This window comes from Nilaparvata lugens, chromosome 2, assembly GCF_014356525.2.
Source record: "Nilaparvata lugens isolate BPH chromosome 2, ASM1435652v1, whole genome shotgun sequence".
NCBI classification, from domain to species: domain Eukaryota; kingdom Metazoa; phylum Arthropoda; class Insecta; order Hemiptera; family Delphacidae; genus Nilaparvata; species Nilaparvata lugens.
Window position 1 is genome coordinate 935,685 of NC_052505.1, and position 27,602 is coordinate 963,286.

Here is a 27,602-nt window from a genome sequence, read left to right on the forward strand (position 1 = left end):
TTCAATTCATTCATTGATACACTGCTGGGCAGTCTTAGTATGTAAGTAGTAGGTGGTGGGGGTTACGTATCAACAGTAGAGCTCTCTGGAGAATAACCCTCGAACTAGGTTGGCAATGTAACGGTTCATTTTGGTTCAAATTTTGCAATTTACGTCAGTTTATTGCAAAAATATTAGGAATATGAACAAAATTCAAACGGATTTAGATTTGTGTTGTTTATTCTAAAGGTCACTGTATTTTCAAATTCGTTTCTCGATGCTTCTTTTTCAAAATAGCAAATTCATGTTTAATAGCTAAATAAGAAAACTTGAAGAAATAATGAAATTATGAAAGCGTATGCTCTCTGTAAAAGCATATAGTGAGTCCTACGAACTTTCAAGGAAATAGTTCAATCCATTCTTGAGGTATGAGTGTAAGCAATATGCTTACTTTTCAGCTTGTTAGGTGGGTGTGCAGTAGAATCTTAAGGTCCGGACTTCACCGTTTCATGTGAAAACATTACAGTAGTACCTTAACTTTCGCATATTTTATAATTTTTCTATTTCAATATTATTGTAGAACTCTTTAGTTTAATATGATTCACCATGTTGTTTTACTGCTAATGGTATTTATTTATAACGCTAGAACGTGTTTTGAATTTTGTTTTGTTAAACACATGAATAAAGGAATATGAATCACTCTCTCTTTTTTTCTATCTAGTGTTATGTGGTAGAGAGGACCTGGAGTCCTAACTCCACCCTAATAAAGGCATATAATCGATCATATCTGCCCCTCTCAAGCAATTCCGACTTTCCTATTCTATAGTGAGGTCTACGTTATAATGGAAGTATTTGATTAACATTGGTGTTGCTATCATTGTCTTTAATTTGACAAAGCAGATGGCACTATCCTTTTCTAGCTCTGCAACTTTGCCAGATCGTTTTAACAATTTACAAATATAATTCATTCACAAACTAGGTATCCAATTTCAATTATGAAAATGTATTATTCAATCATTGGAGAATATATTTTTTTGACGAATAAAGTATAATTGATTATTTTAAACAAGGATGATCAGTTGAAAGTGACACATAACTTATCTACCCTTGACCTATCTAACTGATCCTTGTCTATCATTCGACAAAGCTGATAGCGCTGTCCTTTTCTAGCTCTGCAACGCTACCAGATCGTTTTTTAACAAAGTAGAAATGTAATTGATAAAATATCTAATCTCAATCATGAAAATGTATTACTCAATCATTAGAGAATATATTTTCTTGACGAATAAATTATAATTAATTATTTTAAACAAAGATGATCATTATTTTGAAAGTGACACATAAACTACCTTTGGACTGTTGTATAAATTGGAATTGAAACCGTTTTGGGCTTATAAGCCTGTGGTACGTTTCTGAAAGTATAGAGTGATACAGAATAACGGGAACTTTTAAAAACGCCATAAAACATTAGTGGGTAGGGCAAAAATGATTTTATTCAAACTAATGTAAAGTTCAAGACTTACAGATTATTCAAGACTTGAGAATTATTCATAACATCTATCACTTTTTGACAATTACTTTAAGATGGCTTCCTCCTGAACGAATACACTCTTGAAATCTGTGTTGACGATTCCTCATTGATTGCTGCAACATCTGCGTTTCCTGGTCCCGTGATCTGTCCACCATCGATTTTCTTTTTGTGGAGCTATCTCAAATCAAACGTTTTCACAACTTGACCAATAGCTGTGGTTGAATCATAACAGACATTCAAGATGAAATTAACAATATCCCAGCTGAAATGTTGCAGCAATCTCAACACAGATTTCAAGAGTGTTTTCTTGCAGAAGGAAGCCATCTTGAAGAAGTAATTGTCAAAAGTGATAGATGCTATTAATAATTCTCAAATGGCAAGTCTTGAACTTTACATTAGTTTGAATAAAATCATTTTTGCTCTTCCCACTAATGTTTTATGGCGTTTTTAAAAGTTCCCGTTATTCTGAGCCACTCTGTATTTTTATTCTTAAAATTGAATAAATAAATGTAATCGTACATTAGATGAATAATGATGATTTGATTGATTGAATAAATAAATGAATATAAGCACGATTTGGCAACAGTGCGTAGGTAGGGAAGGATAGAGCTATCTGTTTTGTCTGATGACAGACAAGGATAGCAACACCAATATTAACCAGGTGCTGATTTTATTAGGTGGATCTCTGTATAGGGCTTGGCTGTGGAGCAACTCTCTCCACCTGTATATATACTGCTTATAGTTATAAATACTACTTATAGTATATACGTATTCTTGATAGTTATCCGATTGATACGCCATTTACAATCGCCTTTTGGCTTCGACTTTCTAGAGTAGATCCTGAATAATGCATTCTTCTAACGGAGGAAGGTTTGTTTTACTTGATAGCTACATCTATTTGCACAGTCTTATATTTTATATGTATTTTATTCTATTTTTTTTTTCATTTAATTGGTAAAGTTTTGAGGAGGTTATATAGTTTCCTAATAAATACTCTGTAGTGATGTAGTGATTAAGAATATCTTTATATATTTGTAGCACTTAACAGAAAACACTTTATAGTTATATAATCCTATTATATTAAGCGAGAAATTTCTGTATTTATATATCTGGTTATTTATGTTTTACGGATCTCGAAAACGGCTCTAACGATTTTCACGAAATTTGGAACATAGTAGGTTTATGATATAAAGATTCGATCGCACTAGGTCTCATTCTTTGGAAAACTCGCTGAACGACATTAAAAGGATAATTCATCCTTGGAAAACAGATGATAATTTTGTCGTCTCTCGATAACAGAAGATGCGTGTGCCTGTGTGGGAGAGAGACAGACTTAATTCCAGCTGTGTAATCATAATCAATCAGCGAGAAATTCTATCTAGCTAGACAATTTAATTGATTTGATCAACATAATCTGATTTGTTGACATGACATGATAATCCTTCTTAACTAGAGTATATCATAATTTTCAAAGTTGATCATTATTTGACAATTTCAAGTGACTAGTGAGTGTTATTTTGTTATTCAATTTGGTTTGTATATAATCTAAATTATATTTTTTTTGTTTTAAAATGTTTGAACAGAAATTGAACCTGAATTCAAGTGTATGGAACATAACCTACTTTTTGGACTATTTATAGTGTATAAATCAATTTTCGGGAAAGAAACAGTTTTGGGCTGTGCCTGTTAGTACTTCCCCAATCATTTTAAGACACTTTTTTATGTATTTAAACACGACAAATATTCGTTCAAATACATAAAAAAGTGTGTTTATACAAAGCAGCTCGGAATGGATCAAGAAATCATCACATTCTTCCCGTCTTTAGGAATTCAATGAATAGTCTTTCAAATAAGAAGGCATTTTGCGCTCTCTATAAGATCTTCGCAGGGTGCCATCAGGAGGCTCTTCTTCATCACTGAGGGGGAATCCTGTATTTGTTTCATCTTGATTTTCATGATAATTTTCTTGATTGTTCTCAGGCTCTGCGTGATCACTAAGGCTTGATCCTGCATTTGTATCATCTTGATTTTTATCGTTATCTTCTTGAATGCTCTCTTCTCCTCGAGGGGCAAGGTTTTTCAATGATACAGTTGTCTCTCTTCCATCACTAAGCCGTACCTTGGCATATTGTGGGTTGATTTGAAGAATATCCACCTCCTCGACCAATGGATCGAATTTACTTCTTCGTATAGGTACTTTCATTAGGACTTTGTTTGAAGGGGCAAGCCAGGTTGGAAGTGCTATACCATTAGATGATTGTCTATAGTGTCGGAACATCCTATCATGTGGCGTCTCATTAGTAGCCGTGCACAATAGGGATCGAATAGAATGTAGAGAATCTGGGAGCACAGATTCCCAATCAGATACATCCAAATTTCTATGCTTCAATGTAAGAGACACTGTGCGCCAAATTGTACCATTTTCTCGTTCGATTTGGCCATTTCCTGGTGCGTTATAAGGTGATGACATGGAAGTGGCTACTCCTCGATTATGAAGGAATTCCTGCAGCTCTCTGGATTTGAAAGAGGTTCCATTGTCAGTATGTACATAAGAAGGTAAACCAAATGTGGTAAACAAGTTCACAAGGCACTGAATTACAGTTGATGAATTCATATTCGGACAAGGGTATGCAAACGGAAACCTAGAGTACTCATCAATTATTGTCAACAAATATTTGTTTTTAGTTTTTGATGGAAGAGGACCCTTGAAGTCCATGCTTAATCTTTCAAATGGATGTGTCGCCTTTATGAGAGTAGATTTCAATTTCTTGAAAAATTGAGGTTTTATGGCATTACATGTTTGACATGAAGAAGTCATTTTTCTGACATCCTCAACTGAATAGGGTAAATTATGAGTTCTTACCCAATGAATCATTCTGGTCACTCCAGGGTGACACAAGTCACAGTGTAGGGAGTGTAATTTATCGGTTTGAGTTGCATTACACACTCTGGAAAGTGCATCTGCTACTTGGTTGTCCTTTCCTGGTCTGTAAATTATTTCGTAATTGTAGCATGACATCTCCAATCGCCATCGTTGTATTTTTTCATTTTTTATTTTATTTTGATGAGTCATATCAAACATGAATGATACAGAGCGCTGGTCAGTGATAATTTTGAAGAATCTTCCAAGTAAGAAATGTCTCCACTTTTTAAGAGCACACACAATAGCAAAAGCCTCTTTTTCAATGGATGAATGTTTACGCTCACTATCATTCAGCTTCTGAGAAAAGAATGCTACTGGACGTCCACACTGTGATAGGACAGCTGAAATTGAAAAATCAGATGCATCTGTTTCAACCACAAAAGGTTCAAAGTCGTCAATTGTACTAACTACTGCCTTAGAAATCTCAGTTTTGAGTTGATTGAAGTCAGCTATAGCTTCAGAAGTCAAAGGAAAGGTCTTTGCTGTAAGAAGCCGTTTAGCTTTATCTGAATAATTGGATATCCATTTGGAATAGTGTGCAAACATTCCAATTGTTCGCTCAAGAGCCTTTCTATTATCTGGGGGTGGAAGATTGAGCAATGGTTTCAGACGTTCAGGGTCAGGAGAAATTGTCCCATTTTCAATTTTATAGCCAAGCAAGCTTATTGAAGTAAGTGAATATTTGCTTTTTTCTGTATTGATTGTAAAATTATATTTTTGTACTGCATCTAAGAATTTTTTGAGATTCAAATCATGTTCCTTCTGATTCTTACCACATATTGTCACATCATCCAGGTATGCATACGTTTTTTCAAGTTTTTCATTATTAATAACATTATCAATGACTCGCTGAAAAGTGGGTACACCATCTGTCAGACCAAAAGCAAGCCTTCGAAATTGATACAAACGGCCACATGCCTCAAATGCAGTGAAAGGTCGATCTTTTTCTCGTAGGGGTACCTGGTGGTAAGCGCTTTTCAAGTCAATAGTGGTGAATACAGAGTTTTTTGAGACCTTAGAAACAATATCTTCAAGACTAGGGAGGGGATATGCGTCAAGATGTGTGTATCGGTTAATAGTTTGAGAATAGTCTATTACCATTCGCTTTTTGTGATTTTCGTTCTTCACTACAAATGCTTGAGCTCTCCAGGGAGACCTGCTTTCTTCAATAATTCCATCAGCTAGCAGTTTCTCAATTTCTTTCTCCATGAAACTAGTGTCTTCAAGAGAATGCTTTCGGGATTTAGTAATTATAGGTTTAATGTCTTTAGTTAAAAACTCAAAAAGTGGTGGAGGTTCTATCTTTGCTGGAGCCAGATAATTGATAGTCAATGGGGGTTTAGTTCCTCCAAATGAAACTCTAAGTTCAGAGTGTTGATTAAGTAAGTCATGTCCTACAATAACATTAGCACACAAATCAGGCAATACACTGAATTTTGTTTTGGGGTAATGTTGACCTGAAAATTCTAAATGAGCTACACAATAAAAGGAAATGTTCTTTCTTAGTGATGTTGAAGCCATGGACACTGCACCAGTTGTAGGGTACATTTCAAGTCCACATTTTTTAGCAAAACAGTGTGAAATAAATGTCTCAGAGCTTCCTGTATCTATCAAAGCAGAAGTAGGAATGTTGTTTACCTGAGCTTGTACTGTAGCATTTTCAAGAACAGTAGAGGCTGCAATAAGCGCCGAAGATGAAGAAGTTTTAGTAGATTTGCAGACATTTTTCCAATGACCTATTTTCTGGCATTTTTCGCATGAGTCATTTAGTGCAGGGCACTGCTGACGTGTTTTATGTCGCTGACGACCACAAAAATAACATTTTTGAAAACTTGAGCTTCCAGTTTTTACAGCTGACAAATTTGTTTCTTTACATGAATTTTCTGAAGAATTATTTGAAGTGGCATTAAGAGTTATTTCAGAAGAGTAAGAAGCTGATTGATTTCTGGCAGATTCCAAGGCACGTGCTTTTTCAATAGCTTCATCAAGAGTTAGCTTGTCAAACTCCAAAAGTCTCAGTCTTATCTGATGAGAGCTGAGGCCCCGGATAAATGAATCACGAATGTATGTTTTCCTATGAGTTTCAGAATCAACATCTGCAAACCCACAATTCTTACTCAGTTGTTGTAAAGCTTGGTTATATTGGTCAATTGTCTCATCTGAAGACTGTTTTCTAGTTGCCAATTTATGTCTAGCGAATATTTCATTTATTGGTTTTACATATGCAGATTTTAGTGCGTCAATAGCCGAAGTATATGAATTTTTGTCGGCAATTGTTTGATAAACAGAATGAGATAGAAAGTTGGTAAGCAACCGCAACTTACTTTCATCATCGATGTCTTCTTCGTCAAAAGATGCGATGAAATTCTCAAAAGTCTTTAGCCAGAAGTTCCATTCTTGTAGAGCTGTTGGAGAATTCGGATCACCATCAAACTTGTCTGGTTTCAAAAATTTGTCCATCGTAACGCGAATTTTCAGTTTTCGTTTCCAGAAAAGATTTGAAGATTATACATTTGTTGTTGAATAGAAATTGTGAAATAGAGAATAGAAATTGATTGACTCGTATGAGATTCAAATCATGTTCCTTCTGATTCTTACCACATATTGTCACATCATCCAGGTATGCATACGTTTTTTCAAGTTTTTCATTATTAATAACATTATCAATGACTCGCTGAAAAGTGGGTACACCATCTGTCAGACCAAAAGCAAGCCTTCGAAATTGATACAAACGGCCACATGCCTCAAATGCAGTGAAAGGTCGATCTTTTTCTCGTAGGGGTACCTGGTGGTAAGCGCTTTTCAAGTCAATAGTGGTGAATACAGAGTTTTTTGAGACCTTAGAAACAATATCTTCAAGACTAGGGAGGGGATATGCGTCAAGATGTGTGTATCGGTTAATAGTTTGAGAATAGTCTATTACCATTCGCTTTTTGTGATTTTCGTTCTTCACTACAAATGCTTGAGCTCTCCAGGGAGACCTGCTTTCTTCAATAATTCCATCAGCTAGCAGTTTCTCAATTTCTTTCTCCATGAAACTAGTGTCTTCAAGAGAATGCTTTCGGGATTTAGTAATTATAGGTTTAATGTCTTTAGTTAAAAACTCAAAAAGTGGTGGAGGTTCTATCTTTGCTGGAGCCAGATAATTGATAGTCAATGGGGGTTTAGTTCCTCCAAATGAAACTCTAAGTTCAGAGTGTTGATTAAGTAAGTCATGTCCTACAATAACATTAGCACACAAATCAGGCAATACACTGAATTTTGTTTTGGGGTAATGTTGACCTGAAAATTCTAAATGAGCTACACAATAAAAGGAAATGTTCTTTCTTAGTGATGTTGAAGCCATGGACACTGCACCAGTTGTAGGGTACATTTCAAGTCCACATTTTTTAGCAAAACAGTGTGAAATAAATGTCTCAGAGCTTCCTGTATCTATCAAAGCAGAAGTAGGAATGTTGTTTACCTGAGCTTGTACTGTAGCATTTTCAAGAACAGTAGAGGCTGCAATAAGCGCCGAAGATGAAGAAGTTTTAGTAGATTTGCAGACATTTTTCCAATGACCTATTTTCTGGCATTTTTCGCATGAGTCATTTAGTGCAGGGCACTGCTGACGTGTTTTATGTCGCTGACGACCACAAAAATAACATTTTTGAAAACTTGAGCTTCCAGTTTTTACAGCTGACAAATTTGTTTCTTTACATGAATTTTCTGAAGAATTATTTGAAGTGGCATTAAGAGTTATTTCAGAAGAGTAAGAAGCTGATTGATTTCTGGCAGATTCCAAGGCACGTGCTTTTTCAATAGCTTCATCAAGAGTTAGCTTGTCAAACTCCAAAAGTCTCAGTCTTATCTGATGAGAGCTGAGGCCCCGGATAAATGAATCACGAATGTATGTTTTCCTATGAGTTTCAGAATCAACATCTGCAAACCCACAATTCTTACTCAGTTGTTGTAAAGCTTGGTTATATTGGTCAATTGTCTCATCTGAAGACTGTTTTCTAGTTGCCAATTTATGTCTAGCGAATATTTCATTTATTGGTTTTACATATGCAGATTTTAGTGCGTCAATAGCCGAAGTATATGAATTTTTGTCGGCAATTGTTTGATAAACAGAATGAGATAGAAAGTTGGTAAGCAACCGCAACTTACTTTCATCATCGATGTCTTCTTCGTCAAAAGATGCGATGAAATTCTCAAAAGTCTTTAGCCAGAAGTTCCATTCTTGTAGAGCTGTTGGAGAATTCGGATCACCATCAAACTTGTCTGGTTTCAAAAATTTGTCCATCGTAACGCGAATTTTCAGTTTTCGTTTCCAGAAAAGATTTGAAGATTATACATTTGTTGTTGAATAGAAATTGTGAAATAGAGAATAGAAATTGATTGACTCGTATTTGATAAGATGAATTGATTTGATGATTTTAGATTACTGATCAATAAATTGTAATGAAAAACCTCTGCATTCTAGGCTTTATTGATCAGTAATGAATTCATAACAGATTCACAGAAGTCAAAGGAAAGGTCTTTGCTGTAAGAAGCCGTTTAGCTTTATCTGAATAATTGGATATCCATTTGGAATAGTGTGCAAACATTCCAATTGTTCGCTCAAGAGCCTTTCTATTATCTGGGGGTGGAAGATTGAGCAATGGTTTCAGACGTTCAGGGTCAGGAGAAATTGTCCCATTTTCAATTTTATAGCCAAGCAAGCTTATTGAAGTAAGTGAATATTTGCTTTTTTCTGTATTGATTGTAAAATTATATTTTTGTACTGCATCTAAGAATTTTTTGAGATTCAAATCATGTTCCTTCTGATTCTTACCACATATTGTCACATCATCCAGGTATGCATACGTTTTTTCAAGTTTTTCATTATTAATAACATTATCAATGACTCGCTGAAAAGTGGGTACACCATCTGTCAGACCAAAAGCAAGCCTTCGAAATTGATACAAACGGCCACATGCCTCAAATGCAGTGAAAGGTCGATCTTTTTCTCGTAGGGGTACCTGGTGGTAAGCGCTTTTCAAGTCAATAGTGGTGAATACAGAGTTTTTTGAGACCTTAGAAACAATATCTTCAAGACTAGGGAGGGGATATGCGTCAAGATGTGTGTATCGGTTAATAGTTTGAGAATAGTCTATTACCATTCGCTTTTTGTGATTTTCGTTCTTCACTACAAATGCTTGAGCTCTCCAGGGAGACCTGCTTTCTTCAATAATTCCATCAGCTAGCAGTTTCTCAATTTCTTTCTCCATGAAACTAGTGTCTTCAAGAGAATGCTTTCGGGATTTAGTAATTATAGGTTTAATGTCTTTAGTTAAAAACTCAAAAAGTGGTGGAGGTTCTATCTTTGCTGGAGCCAGATAATTGATAGTCAATGGGGGTTTAGTTCCTCCAAATGAAACTCTAAGTTCAGAGTGTTGATTAAGTAAGTCATGTCCTACAATAACATTAGCACACAAATCAGGCAATACACTGAATTTTGTTTTGGGGTAATGTTGACCTGAAAATTCTAAATGAGCTACACAATAAAAGGAAATGTTCTTTCTTAGTGATGTTGAAGCCATGGACACTGCACCAGTTGTAGGGTACATTTCAAGTCCACATTTTTTAGCAAAACAGTGTGAAATAAATGTCTCAGAGCTTCCTGTATCTATCAAAGCAGAAGTAGGAATGTTGTTTACCTGAGCTTGTACTGTAGCATTTTCAAGAACAGTAGAGGCTGCAATAAGCGCCGAAGATGAAGAAGTTTTAGTAGATTTGCAGACATTTTTCCAATGACCTATTTTCTGGCATTTTTCGCATGAGTCATTTAGTGCAGGGCACTGCTGACGTGTTTTATGTCGCTGACGACCACAAAAATAACATTTTTGAAAACTTGAGCTTCCAGTTTTTACAGCTGACAAATTTGTTTCTTTACATGAATTTTCTGAAGAATTATTTGAAGTGGCATTAAGAGTTATTTCAGAAGAGTAAGAAGCTGATTGATTTCTGGCAGATTCCAAGGCACGTGCTTTTTCAATAGCTTCATCAAGAGTTAGCTTGTCAAACTCCAAAAGTCTCAGTCTTATCTGATGAGAGCTGAGGCCCCGGATAAATGAATCACGAATGTATGTTTTCCTATGAGTTTCAGAATCAACATCTGCAAACCCACAATTCTTACTCAGTTGTTGTAAAGCTTGGTTATATTGGTCAATTGTCTCATCTGAAGACTGTTTTCTAGTTGCCAATTTATGTCTAGCGAATATTTCATTTATTGGTTTTACATATGCAGATTTTAGTGCGTCAATAGCCGAAGTATATGAATTTTTGTCGGCAATTGTTTGATAAACAGAATGAGATAGAAAGTTGGTACACCATCTGTCAGACCAAAAGCAAGCCTTCGAAATTGATACAAACGGCCACATGCCTCAAATGCAGTGAAAGGTCGATCTTTTTCTCGTAGGGGTACCTGGTGGTAAGCGCTTTTCAAGTCAATAGTGGTGAATACAGAGTTTTTTGAGACCTTAGAAACAATATCTTCAAGACTAGGGAGGGGATATGCGTCAAGATGTGTGTATCGGTTAATAGTTTGAGAATAGTCTATTACCATTCGCTTTTTGTGATTTTCGTTCTTCACTACAAATGCTTGAGCTCTCCAGGGAGACCTGCTTTCTTCAATAATTCCATCAGCTAGCAGTTTCTCAATTTCTTTCTCCATGAAACTAGTGTCTTCAAGAGAATGCTTTCGGGATTTAGTAATTATAGGTTTAATGTCTTTAGTTAAAAACTCAAAAAGTGGTGGAGGTTCTATCTTTGCTGGAGCCAGATAATTGATAGTCAATGGGGGTTTAGTTCCTCCAAATGAAACTCTAAGTTCAGAGTGTTGATTAAGTAAGTCATGTCCTACAATAACATTAGCACACAAATCAGGCAATACACTGAATTTTGTTTTGGGGTAATGTTGACCTGAAAATTCTAAATGAGCTACACAATAAAAGGAAATGTTCTTTCTTAGTGATGTTGAAGCCATGGACACTGCACCAGTTGTAGGGTACATTTCAAGTCCACATTTTTTAGCAAAACAGTGTGAAATAAATGTCTCAGAGCTTCCTGTATCTATCAAAGCAGAAGTAGGAATGTTGTTTACCTGAGCTTGTACTGTAGCATTTTCAAGAACAGTAGAGGCTGCAATAAGCGCCGAAGATGAAGAAGTTTTAGTAGATTTGCAGACATTTTTCCAATGACCTATTTTCTGGCATTTTTCGCATGAGTCATTTAGTGCAGGGCACTGCTGACGTGTTTTATGTCGCTGACGACCACAAAAATAACATTTTTGAAAACTTGAGCTTCCAGTTTTTACAGCTGACAAATTTGTTTCTTTACATGAATTTTCTGAAGAATTATTTGAAGTGGCATTAAGAGTTATTTCAGAAGAGTAAGAAGCTGATTGATTTCTGGCAGATTCCAAGGCACGTGCTTTTTCAATAGCTTCATCAAGAGTTAGCTTGTCAAACTCCAAAAGTCTCAGTCTTATCTGATGAGAGCTGAGGCCCCGGATAAATGAATCACGAATGTATGTTTTCCTATGAGTTTCAGAATCAACATCTGCAAACCCACAATTCTTACTCAGTTGTTGTAAAGCTTGGTTATATTGGTCAATTGTCTCATCTGAAGACTGTTTTCTAGTTGCCAATTTATGTCTAGCGAATATTTCATTTATTGGTTTTACATATGCAGATTTTAGTGCGTCAATAGCCGAAGTATATGAATTTTTGTCGGCAATTGTTTGATAAACAGAATGAGATAGAAAGTTGGTAAGCAACCGCAACTTACTTTCATTTATGTCTAGCGAATATTTCATTTATTGGTTTTACATATGCAGATTTTAGTGCGTCAATAGCCGAAGTATATGAATTTTTGTCGGCAATTGTTTGATAAACAGAATGAGATAGAAAGTTGGTAAGCAACCGCAACTTACTTTCATCATCGATGTCTTCTTCGTCAAAAGATGCGATGAAATTCTCAAAAGTCTTTAGCCAGAAGTTCCATTCTTGTAGAGCTGTTGGAGAATTCGGATCACCATCAAACTTGTCTGGTTTCAAAAATTTGTCCATCGTAACGCGAATTTTCAGTTTTCTCAATAAATAGACTATTCGAGATAATTTTTTTGAAAGATGCTCAATATGTGTGTCCCAGAATTACTTGGTCGAAATTTCGCTGTAATATAGAAATGAATTATTTCCAATATTTTTATTATCTTAGGAAGAGCTGTAACTTATTGCATGTAAATATTTTTGAATATTATAAAAAGGATCTCTCTATTCTCAAGCTCTATAGTATCATAACATTATAGTAACTATCGGCTGGCCCACATGTAGAAGAGTTACTATTCAATTTCAATATGCTATGACATTTAGCTGACCGCTTGGAGAAGTTACTCCAATAAATTCATGATATTTAATCGCTTATGTGGGTGATACCCACATAAAAGGCTACTCTACTGTGTATTATTGACAAACTTAGACAAAATCGAATTACAATCTTTCAGCAATAGAAACTCACTTATTGTGGAGGAAAAATTACATTCAATAGGTTCTGTCGATTAGTAACTTGTCTGTAGTATTTCTTTAATTGGAAACAGAGTTCATATGTTGTAGTAGATATTTCATTAACAACTTATAAGAAATATTTATTATTTTATTTACAGCAAATAGTTACTGTTCAATTTCTTATCACATATTGTGGTATTGTAAATGACATTCAATAGGTTTTGTGGATTAGTAACTTGTCTGTAGTATTTCTTTGATTGGGAACAGAGTTCATATGTTGAGTTGGATATTTTAGCTGGACAGTTAGAGCACTTTCTCCATTGAAAGCAGGATGTGGGCGAGCGCCTTAGCCAATCCAGGCCAATGTCGGCTCAGACGTTCGCTTGTGGCCTTGAAGACACTTCTGGCCTGGCTGCTATAGTGAGGTCCATTGGTGTTGCTATCCTTGTCTATCATTCGACAAAGCCGTTAGCGATATCCTTTTCTAGCTCCGCGAAGTTGCCCAGATGGTTCCTCAACCATGTAGAAATATCATTAACTAACAAAATATTTAATCTTGATTGCAAAAATCAATATTGATCAGTGAAAGATATATTTTTTGACTAACAAAACATAATTGATCATTTTAAACCAGGGTGAACAGTAGATATTACCAGAGACAAGCAATAATCTTATGCTTATCCTTCATCTATGTTCTATGATATTACATAAAATATATGAGATATTACATGAAATATTCAATCTAAATTATGAAGATTAATTAGTTCATCCAAACAAGAATGAACAGTTGATATTACATCAGATATACCGGTATCAGTCATCCTCTATAGAATGCAGTGTTAAGGCTGTGCAAAGGCTAAGAATAAACTTTCTACTCGTGATATTCAAAATTCAAATTCAAATTCTTTATTCAAAAAAAAAAACAAAATTAATTAAAAATAATTAATTAAGATATTTTCAAAGCTTTTCGATTTGTATAACATCAAGCTATCAAAATGACATTCTTTTTAATTAAGTGTTGAGAGAGAGTGTTATGAATATTTTACTGACAGACTGTATAAGTTTATTTTACTTCCGATGACTGTATGGTCCGATAGCAGAAGAATTAAGGCTGTGCAAAGGCTAAAAATAAACTTTCTACTTGTGATATTTTTCATAGTTTTTCGATTTGTATATCATCAAGCTATCAAAATGAAAGAGTTTTCACAGGAAAACATTTTTTTCTGATCATTACTTTTTGAGATATGAGCGCCTAAAGTTTAAATTTTTGGGACAGAACATTTCAAATTCGGTAAGAGATAAATCCATGAGATTTAGCAGGATAGATTCATCATGGTATTGTTGATCTAGTAAAACCAAAATTTTCTGAAAATATAAATTTTTAAGATAGTTATTCAATTTACTAAAGATAACCAAAAATAACTTTTAGTTGAGTTATTTTTGGTAAATTGAATAACTTTTTCAAAAATGGGTATTTTCAGAAAATTTTGGGTTTACTAGATCAACAATAACATGAAGAATCTATCCTTCTAAATCTCATGGATTTATCTCTTACCGAACTTGAAATGTTCTGTCCCAAAAATTTAAACTTTAGGCGCTCATATCTCAAAAAGTAATGATCAGAAAAAAATGTTTCCTGCGAAAAATGTTTCATTTTGATAGCTTGATGATATACAAATCGAAAAACTTTGAAAAATATCACGAGTAGAAAGTTTATTTTTAGCCTATGCACAGCCTTAAGGCAAAGAATCGGCAACGCTGTTTCTCCTATCTTTCTCCACTGCCATTATAACGTGGACCTCACTATATAATATCTGTTTCAACTAGGACTGCATCAAATGTAACTAATTTCCGTCAAATAACCGTGTGGTAATCACTATCGTCAACCTTCATGGTTTCATGGTTTGGGTCTCTAATATCATTAAATTTGTTTTGTTCTGTCAATTTTCTAATTTGCGCGGATGGGAGTTGAATAAGTCTCTTCAATGAATCAAATATCAAATAGCTTGTAGCTTGAATCAGAAAAAGATTATTCATGTAAGAGGATGAAATATATATGATTTATAATTTTTTTTTCATTGATCAGTTTGGCGATCTCTAGAGTATGAAATGTATAAGAAATTTAGAAATGTATAAGAATTGTGCAATAAATTTATACATTTCTTGATTGAACAGTGTTGGTAAACTTCAACGATATTAGCTATTGAAACTTGGCACAGTCCAGAGCTCCTAAACATACCACAGTATCGTCTTTGGTTTTGGTGTACTCTCTATTAAAATAGGTAGGATTCAGAAGTACGTAATAAAAGCTGCTCTTATAAACCTGAGATGTTATCCCTGTCATGTATTCAATGAAAAATTATGTACCAATAATTTCTAACACGTGACTCTCACACTTGTAAATTACTAACTACTTTTTTCTAAATGTTGTTCATGTTTTAGATGAGAATATTAAGTTATGATCACCTAACACATATTATTATAGTGGGGTATCATAATTAGGATTAAATTTATTATTAGCAGTCTCTTGAATTTTATATGTGCAGTGTAGTATAATTATGTATTTGTAAATAAAATCTGGATGCAAATAATTGGCATTTAGAGAATCAAATTTTGAAATATCCCAGCTCTTACAGTATAAAAATTGAATAGTTACCTCATACTGTACTCTATAAAAATTGAATAGGCACCTCATACTGTACTCTATAATAATTGAATAGGTACCTCATACTGTACTCTATAAAAATTGAATAGGTACCTCATACTGTACTCTATAATAATTGAAAATAATCATGTTTCATGTACTATCATTTAATACTTGGATAAATAAGTTGCCTTTTAATGTTGTTTCATTAGTTGTAGTATAATATCATGCTATGCGTATTTGAAGTAGGTCTTAAGCTGTATTTAGTTGTTGGTGTCTGATAAACTGGTTCTATTTTTAATAAATATTCAATTAAAATGTCAAGATCTAACTGTCAAAACATTGACTTCATCAAAATACAAGGTTTATTTTAAAAAATTTGGTTTCTTTAAAATAGATTTGATAATTAATTTCTGCGTAATAAACAGTTTTTACAAATGGGAATTATATGTTTTATTATAACAGATTAATATGTTTATCTTAAACAGATTAATCTTATTTATAACAAAAATCCATATTAATTCTTGTTTGTTTTAATGTGGTTTATCTTGAGATTGAACCTCCAGCTGATTCAATTCAGTTTGAGCTCTTACTCTGCAAAAGGCCTCCATTGTCATTAAATTTGTAGAAATCAATTTAAAATTTTCATTCTATAAGAATATTGAAAATATTGAAGATTTTTCACTTTATTACTTGAATTTAGATGAATTTTTCATTGAACTGACGTTGATCTATTTTCAGGTAAATTTCAGGTTTTAATTTGTGTTGATATTTCTTCCAGTTTCCTTGCATCCAGCACATTCATCTGAAAACTGCAAGGAATTGTCGACTTTGTGTTTGAAATTGACCTTGTTGAATTTGAATTTTTGTTTTATTTCAGGTGTGACACCCCCACGCAGCAGACGCCACCTGATAAAAGGCGCCGGAGGCGGTGAGGCGTCGACAGACGAGGAGTCCAGCTGGCTGGTGGAGTCGGGTACCGACGACTACCGCCTTGTCTTCATTAGTAGTTCCGACTCGTCGTCACGAGAGGATTTGCCGTCGGACGACGATGACTGCGCCTGGGATTACTACCTGGAGACAGGGCCCAACTCGGGCGCATGCGCAATTATTACTCCACGCGCCGACCTGGAGGGGGGCTCAACTCAGTCATTACTCCACGCGCTGACCTGGAGGCGGGGCCTAACGCGGGCGCATGCGCAGTCATCGCTCCTCGCGCAACTGAAACTTTGGGAGCAGCCAGTCGTCGGCCGACCGTCGCCGCGAGAGGAGACATCAGTGTGATACCGATCCCCGTTCCGGTTCCTGTTCCGGTTCCCGTGCTAGTGCCCGTGCCCTGGCATCCCGAGTTTACGATTCGCGTACAGCATTGTTTGGCTCCCGTCTGGCGCGAACTGCTTTTGCGTCATGGCGGCGGGAGTGGTGCCATGACCCCCCAAGGCGCCGACATGCCCGCTGGAGACGACAGCCAACAAAACAACACCGCTTCTGATGATGTAGTTCTCAAACTTTACAAACCGCTCGAAGAGAAATCCGTTGATCCAGTCCTACCACCTGAACCTTCATCAACGGACAACTCATCCTCCGACGAAGAACAAACTGCCACTAAACGCGTGTACCGGTTCAACGATCAAACCGTGGTTGACGGTGTTAGTGCTTCTTCATCCTCCGACTACTCAGACTCTTCAGCATCCACCAGCTCTGAACAAAGCACACGCCCAACTAAACGTACTAGGAGAACCTATGTTGTCAATCATTCCAACAATGTAGAGTGTGATATACCAGGTTTAGAAAGGAATTATGAAGAGGATGATACAGATTGTGCTTCAGATACCGGTGTTACACTTATTAAACATACTAGTGTTTCGTCAGATAGTGGTGTTACACTCGTCAAGAATACTGGGGTCACGTCAGATACTGGTGTTACACTTATTAAACATACTAGTGTCTCGTCAGATACACTCGAAAAACTTACTAGTGTCTCATCAGATACCGGTGTTACACTCATTAAACATACAGGGGTCGACGAAATGTGCAACAAAGAGGATGTTGTAGGTGTTGACAGTGGATATCGTCCTAGAAATGTGCATCTTTCGGATATATTTGATAGTGTCAAAAATGATGTGATAGTGAAACGTGATGTGGTGGGGGAGTCGGGGTCAACAGTTAGTGTAAATGTGAACGATGTGGCTAGTGTAAATGTGAACGAAGTTGCAAAGAGAAACGAAGTGGATAGTGTGTCATCAGCGCGCGACCTTGAACCTGTATCCGCCTGCCAAGAACCGCAGTCGGCTGCATTCGAATATGATTCCCTTTCACGTGATGCTGTTCTCTCGCAACCGGTTCCACGGCAACCGGAAGTCTCCAGCGCTGATTCGCTCGGCGCTGATAACAACATGATCGACTCCTTGGATCCGCCGCGACATTATCATAACGACGAGCGAAGCCTGGACGTTCAGGATAGTTTGGATGTTGTTGAAAAGTGTGAAGCAGTTAACGAGAATGTGCGAAGGTGTGACAGCGACATTAACGAGAATGTACGGAGGTGTGACAGCGACAGTAACGAGAATGCTCGAAGGTGTGACAGCGACAATGAAGGTGGTGCAAATGTCGGAACTCGTAGCAGCAGTGCTTCCGACGAGTTCTCAGGTACCGAGTCGATGGAACTGAATGGAACCGACAAGCTGGAACGGATTATAAATGATAACCAACGACCTGAAACTGGTCGATACACAAGTTTGGTTATGATAACCCAGGATCGGCCGGCTACTATTGTGCAGGATTGTGAGAGTTTGGTGAATGATGAGGTTGATACCTCGGAACAGGTTAGAGTTGTGTTGGGTGGTGATACACTGAGTTGTCTCGAGGAGGGTTAGCTGATGATGATTCCTGGGTGGAGGAGTTGGATAGGGAGGAGTCAGTTGCTGCCACGACAACTGAGGACTCGTCTGAGGGCGAAGATGCTGGGTTTGCCGACCGGGAAGAGGAGTTGAGAGGATATAATCGGACTGCTATCGATTTTACGTTGCATACTATTGTGGAGGAGAGTTGCGAAGAAAGCGAAGCTGAATCCGAGAAACGACCAACTAGACCACTGGAGAGGTATTTCTTCTACGGGCTAGGTGATGGGGATGACCCTCCCAACGATGCCGACACTATCTCGGAGACAAGCTCTGTACACAGTGAGACCCTGGATAGTGAGAGTGTGGAGCCTGAAGGTGAGGATGGGGTTGAAGACGCGGTGGAGACGGCTTGCTCGAGGTTGGAGAAGTATTTCCTGTCGGGTTTCATGGGGTTCAGTAGGAGAGACTCGGACGGAAGTGTGGGGAGCGACAGTGAAGGTCGTCCCAGTCCTGAACAACGCAGGAAGAGGTTGGTGCGAGCGAGAGGTGCTGGTCGGTCTCACTCGTCCTCACTCGACAATCTGTTGGCCGAGGCTGAGCAGCTGCCAGCCGAGAGTCAGGTGGTGTCCGGGGAGGGATCATCCGATGAGGAAGAGGAGAGTTTGTTTGAGAAGAATGATGGACAGTTTGACACCGTGAAGAGGACTAAGAAGAAGAAGAGGAGTGTGTCGTCGGCGCCCGAGGTTCATCTGCTCGAGGTTCCCGATGGCGAGGTGAATGAGGATGGACGTGAGGAGGAAGCTGACAAGAATGGGGAGGTCGCTGTGGCGGAGTTGGCTTCTAGTCGAGGGAAGCAACACAGTAGAGATAGTGGTTTCATGGGGAGTTGTGATGACTTACTGAAAGAACCACCCGCCGTAGTGACGTCACTAGTTGAGGAAAAAGATGTTGTCGATAAAGGTGAAGATGATCATAAACCGTCTACATCTACGTCGTCAACTGCTAGTGCACCACCTGTGAGAGAGAGAGAAGCTCCTCCCAACATCCCAGCTGAGAGTTTGGTAAGGAAAGATAGTTTCAATAATTGGAGTAGTGATGAGGAAACTAATCTGATGATGTCGAAAATGCGCGCGTTTTTTAAAACAATGGTTGGAAATCAGCCGAAGGCACCTCCCGCGTCCCCAGGGCCGCAACCCCGCACCCGTAGTAAACCTCCGCAACTGGTGTATTTCGAATCTGAGTTGACACGACTTATGAAGACGGTTCCCGGACTCCGTGACGACCAGGTCAGGGAGATCGTCGAGTATCTAAGTAGTGAAGATACATGGAGTGACTCATACGACTCGTCAGACTACACCAGTTCCGACCTGGAGGGCGCCGGTCGCAAGAGTGTGTTGCAACAGCAGATTTCGGCCAGTTGTCGGCAGATTATCGACAATTTTACGCCGACATCGGTCAATTCTCGGCCGATTATCGATACCTTCACGCCGACACCGACGCCGGAGGCTAGGCCAGATGAGGCGGCCGTCGTTTATCAGCGACTGGTGGCGTCGCTAGGGCGTCTCGACGCCAATGATAGCCAGCATACGTCTTCGCCGCCGCTTATCGCCAAGGTGATGCAGCATATTGGCAGTCGGCTGGTCGCTCTCATGCATGAGGTCAGTACTAAATTTTCACCCTACATTTTACAAAAAGAATAGAATTTATAGAATCTTAACCCAATTTTTCATAGAATATTATAACTAAAAAAATCTGATATTCAATTCAATTTCGATTCAATTCATTAATGTCTACAAAAAATTAATATACAATTCATACTTACAAACATAAAATACAAATTCTTTATAAAATAATGTGTATTTTCATAAAATATCATATTCTAAATAATATTGTTGCATCCCTCTTTAAGCAAAGCTTGTGATGAGGGATGGTGTATCCTCTAGAATGTTGGATAGCATAAGATACTAATATACATCGTAATATTAATAACATAATTAGATTTTATAATTCTACATTACAATATCAAGAAAAAAGAAGATTCCATTCTCTTACGCTATTTTCATACAAATGTTGCTCTTGTAATCAGTATAGGCCTAATTGAGATTCAACTATATGTTCTACATCAAAGATAAAGATCACCAATATTTAAAAATAAAACAACAAATTCTCTTCTGCTCTGTTATACTAAGTAAGATATGTAGGCTATTTTAAGAATAGAATTGAGATTTACAAACAGATTTGAGAAATAAATCAAAATTAGTCTTCAAAATTAGTCTTAAATCAAAATTAGTCTTCATATAAGCCAGATGTAACCGTTATACATATAAACATATCATGTAAATCGTAACACAATTTGCCATTTAAAAATATAAACTGAGACATCAAGAAGAAGATAAAATATTTGTTTAATGGAAAATAATAATTCATTTTGAGAGAAGGACACTTGAAAATGGCTGAAATTAGTGCTGAAGCTGGTAGTGTTTATGTGAAAAAGGGTACTAGCTATTTCTATAATAATTTAAAAAAATATAATTTATAAAATTACAATAACATTACATAATCTAGCATGGCCCAGTAGTGTGTAACGTGTCGTAACAAGTTATACATAGTCTCTACATACAACAGAAGATCAACTTGACGCTAATTTTCTGTAATTGTTGAAGCATTAACCACAATATATATTATTATTTATTTTAGGAATTTTGTTATCAATTCGGATCTTAATCTTACAAAATTAATACTTAATCTTTACAAAATTAATGTATTTAATCAAAATACAAAATCAATAGTTTCAAGTGTTTGTGTTTTGTTTCAATGTGGAAATTAGTGAAGAATTGGAAAGTCGCACATAACCTTTATTTGGACAATTTATTTTATGAAATTAGGATGGAAAGAAGTTTTGGACTGTAGTCTGTTTCTTTGTTCTTAAGTTGATTGTGTAAATTATAAATAAAAAATGAAGCACTGTAAAATAAAAATTTTCATAGAAAGATATTCTGCAGAATATCTGCTCAAAATTTTCAAGTTTATTTCAATATTATTGAAACTTTCGAATTGTTTAGTGTTATTTCCGGCTCTTATCAACCCTTCGAAATTCAAAATTCATCAGTCATATCTCGAATACTTATTCTCTGAGTGATAATCTTTGGTGAAAACATAAATTTAACCTCACTTTGGACTATTTATGTGCCAAAATCAAGGAATTGAAGAAGTTTTGGGCAATTGCCTGTTTCTCTTTCCAAATATCGTGTTTGTGACTGTTCTAATAAATAAATAAATATGGGAGTCAGATTGAAATAACAAAAAATACTAATAATAATCACAGAATAAGAATTAACACTAGCCTATCCTTACATTTTACACAGATCTTCCATTAGATACTGCGAAAATAATTATTATAAATGGATAATATAAATTTTTTAGAGAAGTAGACTATACTGCAGAATAAATTAACAGGATTCTTACATTTTAGACAGAACTTATATTTTCAGTCTTTCATTACTAAACAAATTATAATATAACAATCAATTAATCTCTTTACTCAAGACATACAATGTTATTTTGTACATGAATCAATTTTTGTACATCACATTTAATTAAATTTAATTAACAGCTGTTATATAGCTATGGTGAATGTGATATTTTTGTGCTCAAAATTTAAGTGTTTTTATTCTTTAATTACAGCTGTTATATAGCTATGGTGAATGTGATATTTTCGAGCTCAAAATTTAAGTGTTTTTATTCTTTATTTTGTGAATTTATAGTTTGTTTCATGTTTTTAAGAAACTTTTATTATTAATCCATCCAAATTTAAAATTGTTTGTTTTATTCTAGTTTATATTTTAGATTGTGATTTGGTGTAGAAATTTGAATGGACATAACCTATAATATTTGGACAATTCAAAATAAGCTTGAGGCACTCACTTATCACTAGCGTACATCATAAATGAAATTAAGACTGAATTATTCCAAACCGTTTCAATTAATTACTGTAGGTATTTATTTATTTACTCATACTTTCAATTATGGAATGAATGAGTCGTTAAGATTAAAAATAAACAGATGGATGAATAAATTATTTTATAAATCTGTATTATTTTATAGCAAATAAATGAATTTGAATGGAATGTGTCAATTGGTATAAAAACTGACAGCTTAGCTTAGATATTTAAAAGTAAGTTGGTCCTTTATTTATTTTCGAATTAAAGTAATACTCTGTCTAGAAATCATGATCAGACACGTTTAGTCACAATACTTCACATAGTTGCTTATGAAGACGTGTCTAATTGCAATGACTAATCAGTGTGTGTTGCGTCATAAGCAACTATGTGAAGTATTGTGACTAAACGTGTCTGATCATGTCTTGTTTTGTTCTGACTGGTGTGCGCCCAGTCTAGAGGTAGCACGTTTTTGACTGAAACATTTGTACGCATGTTTCCTGATTTAGTTGAATTAGCCAACGTGAATGTTCACTGTTCACGGAGCGTGAAAGGTCGTCTATTATCCAAGCGTATTATATACATTATTATCAGCACAATGAAACGGAATTCGCAACAATAGGACAATCACTGTGTTATTCAATCTGTGCTCGCCCAAATGGACACATTCCTATAGTTTTACCATTTATTACCTTTTGAATGTCATATACACAGTAGGTAGAACAATAAAGCCTATTCAACAGTTTATGCAAGTGAACTTGGCTGTTCCCAATTTCAGCTGTATTTGAAAATCAAACCATTCAATTTATTCATTTTAGTACAAAGATAGTTTTTATTAAATCAGAAAGGAAGTTGTACTCTAATAAATTAGCTAACTTTGAAATTGCGTTATGAAACTAGAATGGAGTTAGTATGGAGAAGAAATGTAAAAAAATTATCCCTTACAAGAAGGGCTGATGATGTGAAAGAAAGGTGGAGAGAAAGTATGATTATTTATTTATTTATTTATTCGTTGATATAATTACAAATCATATGAATATGATCGGGATAGAACAACAGGCATAGCTCAAAACTATTCTGTTCCCAAATTTTGATAAATAATAAAATGTCTGAAAAAAATAGGTTATGTTTTATATGGTGTACAAGTACGGTAGTTTCCACTACAGGAAATAATAATAATTTCTCTGGATTGGATTACACTTCCAGAGGAGTTTATTCATGATTACATTACATTACATATTTTCAATATAGCATTTACAATTCAAAGTTTTCAAAATGATACATCACTATATAAAAAAAATCTGGTGTGGTACACTCACACAACTTTCCTTGCTCATTGATCTATAAGCCTCATTCTTAAAAGAGGATAATTCGGGGAATAACATTATGCCGATTAGCGGCTAAATAATTAAAACTATGATTATACTATTGTTATTGTTTTCAGAGTACATTTTCCTTTGTTTTGAATTAATAAATTTGAGGATTTTTTAAAGTTGTCAAAACAGCTGTTCTACAAATAAATATCGACATGTGTTCTTTTAATAACTGCTCTACCTACCTACCTCACGCACGAGAAGGAGGTTTCAAAGTAAATTTCTCAGGGATGGGGTGGACGGACCCCCTGTTAGTTTCCCAAGGAGGAGACTCATGCCAGTTAATAGAGCTGATAAATAACTATACAGGGTATGAATTTGAAAAAATCGGTCAATTCATTTTGAGAAAATCGTGATACAATTTAACAAAATTCATTCTTCTCAGGAATATTACGGAGCTCCTGCAATTTCCCAGAAATGAAACTCATGTCAGTTGATAGGGCTTATAAATAGCTATCTAGGGTATAATTTGAAGAAAATCGTTAGAGCCGTTTTCGAGAAAACCGTGAAAAATATTGTTTTTTAGCCATTATCCCCATTTTGAATTGATTTTATTGAATTTCTTATTGTCGGATCCTCATGGTATAAGGACCGTTAATATTACATCAATAAACCCATGAGAGGAGCCTTCTTCACATTTTAACCTATTGTATAATATATATAATTATATATTATATATATTGTATTTTTGTAAAAGAGAAGAAAAATAAATCAATTTCATTTCAAACCTGTATCATCTACTGTCTATTAAGGCTGAGATCGCAACGTTGTTGTCCCTCTTTGAATGAAAAGACTAAGAAAATGTCAAAAACCATAGATCTTAATACTTTGAAAGACCGGTTTCGGTTATTACATCATTTTCAATCTCTGATAACCTAAAACTAAATACAGAGCAGCAGAATTTATACTAGTAGGCGAGTCAGGCATGAACGCCTGCCATTGGCCCAGCTAGACAGTCTCCTCCCACTCAACGGTGTCACAAAATGGCGGCTTACTCGCCTACTAGTATAAATTCTGCTGCTCTTGTATTTAGTTTTAGTTTATCAGAGATTGACAATGGTGTAATAACCGAAACCGGTCTTTCTAAGTATCAATGAATATGTGGTTTTTTGACAATTTCTTAGGATTTTTCATTCAATATGAATAATTACCACAATATCAACTTCTCAACTACACAAAAGTCCCGTCTTTCTCCCCTGCCATTATAACGTGGACCTCACTATAGTATCATTATTCTTCTTTTTTGTTGACTGATAATTAGAATTTGTTATCTTCATTCTTTTCTTGTTTGAGCTAATGTCTATAAAAGGCTGAGGATCGGCAACGTTGTTGTCCCATCTTTCTCCACTGCCATTATAACGTGGACCTCACTATAGTATTGTCTTGTTGATGGTGTGACAGGTGTCAAGCGGCGAAGGCGGAGGCGGCGGTAGTGGGGGCGGAGGCCAGTCGTCGCCGCGGGTGGGGGCGGCGCGGATGCACCACCGCCGGAGCACGACCGTGAAGCCGGGGGCGGCATCCACCACCGAGGAGGACGAAGACGAGGAGGACGAGGGACGGCGAGGCGGAGGCGGCAGTAGTCCGCCCCTGGCACTGCCTCTGCCGCGGTCCAAGTCGCACGACCCGCTGCTGGAGGCGAGCGACAACGAGCGGTTCAGTTGGCGCGGCAGTTTTGAGTCGGCGCTGTTGGCGGCGTCGGATTCGCGCACCCGACTTTTGAGACTACCAGTCGGTGCAGCCGAGCGGCAAGCGGAGGTCGGCTTCTGATTTGCTCGCCAAGGGGGGCAGTCGGATCGGCTTGGATCGTGTCAGTCAGGTTTCATGAAAATCAATCTAAATCAAATGAATTATTGCCCAGAATGTTACATACAAAATAATTATATATTTATTTCCACAAAACAAGAAAAGAACAAAATAACCAGTTTGTGCAAGTAAGAAATAACCAACTACTCAAATGACACATGATAATTAAGTAATCATAGAACACCATAGCGAAAGTAGATATCCCATGGTATAGGGCGTTTAGTAGCAACTTTTACTGTTATCTCAAGCTGATAGTCCCGTATTTCTCTCTCGTGAAGCTTTATGACGCTGGTAGTCTCTCATATTGTATCGTCCATACACTCTTACATACACGTCGATTATTGTCTATTTTACTTGTTTGGACCGGGTAAGAGTGTATGAACGGCACAATATGAGAGACTACCAGCGTCATAGAGCTTCACAGGAAAGAACTACGTGGACTATCAGCTTGCGATAACAGTAAAGGTTGCGACATAAAAAACCCCTATACCATGGGATATCTACTTATGCTATTGTTTCTCTATGGTATAATACATAAAGGAAATTCATCACTTAAATATAAAAGAGAAAGAATAATACTGATAAACCTCCTTTCTTCACCATACACTATAGAGCTATAAATAAAATATGAAAGTTAAAATAGAGAGTTTATTTACAAACATGGTATATACGGAAACCCACTACACGACTACAGGTCTATGTGTAGGAGAGATACTAAATAAACTCATAACAGTGTCTTCTACTTCTAAATATAAAAATTCATTAATTTGCCATAAAGTAATCTTATCAAAGTAAAAAAGTATAAAGGAATATAAATTAATAAAACAAATATTATTAATTGAAATATGGCTCTACTGGTAGAGAACAACTTGTGATACATATATTAACAGGTAAAGACATTAATAGGATAACCTATTAAAGGTGAGAGAAAAATAGAGCTTATTATTAACAACTATTATAAATAATTCCCTACTTATTTATTCATTTATTTATTTATTTATTTATTTAAAAGGCACCTCTTGACGAGTATTTTAAGCCAGGTGATAATGAAGGGATGAATGACAATGTGCACATATGCTTCCATTTGTATGATGAATGAATGAGAGATGAAAGAAATCTGAGAACGAGTACTTCTACCTTGCAAGTATATAAGCATCAATAAAATTAATTGAAGTAATGCCCAACCATACCTATGTATTTGAACGTTTTTAAATACTTTCAGAGTAACAGAATATATTTGTAAAGAAAACAATGAATTAAAGAAAAGTACAATATAAAATACTTAAGTTCTTATAAGTTCATGGAATCCGTATTGTAATTTTTAGTGTATTCTGTGTAATGACGATTTTATACATTAATAAGAACTCAGCGAAAAAATCAGCACTACAATATAATACAACTATACAAAAATGATTTTTTTCTATCTATCTGTATTCCATTCACAAATTTCTTTCTAATAAAACATACCAGTATTTATTATATTAATAAAATCTACTGAGCTCTGTGTGTTTTGTTTTTCTTATTGATTCTTATTGTAAATATTGTTAGTTTGAATAAATTAAAATTGGATTTTAATTATTCTCTATCATAGAACACTCGGTCTCTGCGCTCAGGTTTATTCAACCTTGAAGGGACCTTCCGTCATATATTCATATATTTACGCAATTTATTTAAGGATGATTTACTTATATATTGTAATCAATTTTTCTTTCATTTCAACCGTTTCTTAGGTCGTGTGGCAAGTATCGGCGGCAGTCTAGAGACAAGATCTGGGGGGCGGGGCGTCGCTCGCCGCTGGACTCAGGCGGTTCCGCCGACGGCGAGGATGACTCGGATGACGATCGCCGCCTCCAGCGACCGGCGGCCGCCAACCACTGCCCCGCTTTCACACCGCCCCCGGCACCACCACCAGTCTCTACAGGCGCACAGTCTGCATCAGTTTGCCGCCGCCTCCGGAGGCGGAGTCAAGTCGGCCCGCTACCGCCCCCCTGGCTACCCTGCGGCCGCCTCTCGCGGTGCCGCCTCCAGTGTGGTGGCTCC

The 27,602-nt window shown here is 36.3% G+C and overlaps 1 protein-coding gene across 1 annotated transcript in view; it reads left to right on the forward strand.

The window, feature by feature from the left end:
- The window catches only part of LOC120349571, a 50,213-nt gene that overhangs the window by 19,752 nt on the left and 2,859 nt on the right, over positions 1 to 27,602 (forward strand). Inside the window, 6 exon segments of the mRNA XM_039419958.1 lie at positions 16,486 to 16,780; positions 16,849 to 18,476; positions 18,479 to 20,106; positions 25,161 to 25,477; positions 25,479 to 25,570; positions 27,293 to 27,589. Coding sequence (XP_039275892.1) covers positions 16,486 to 16,780; positions 16,849 to 18,476; positions 18,479 to 20,106; positions 25,161 to 25,477; positions 25,479 to 25,570; positions 27,293 to 27,589 — 4,257 coding nt within the window.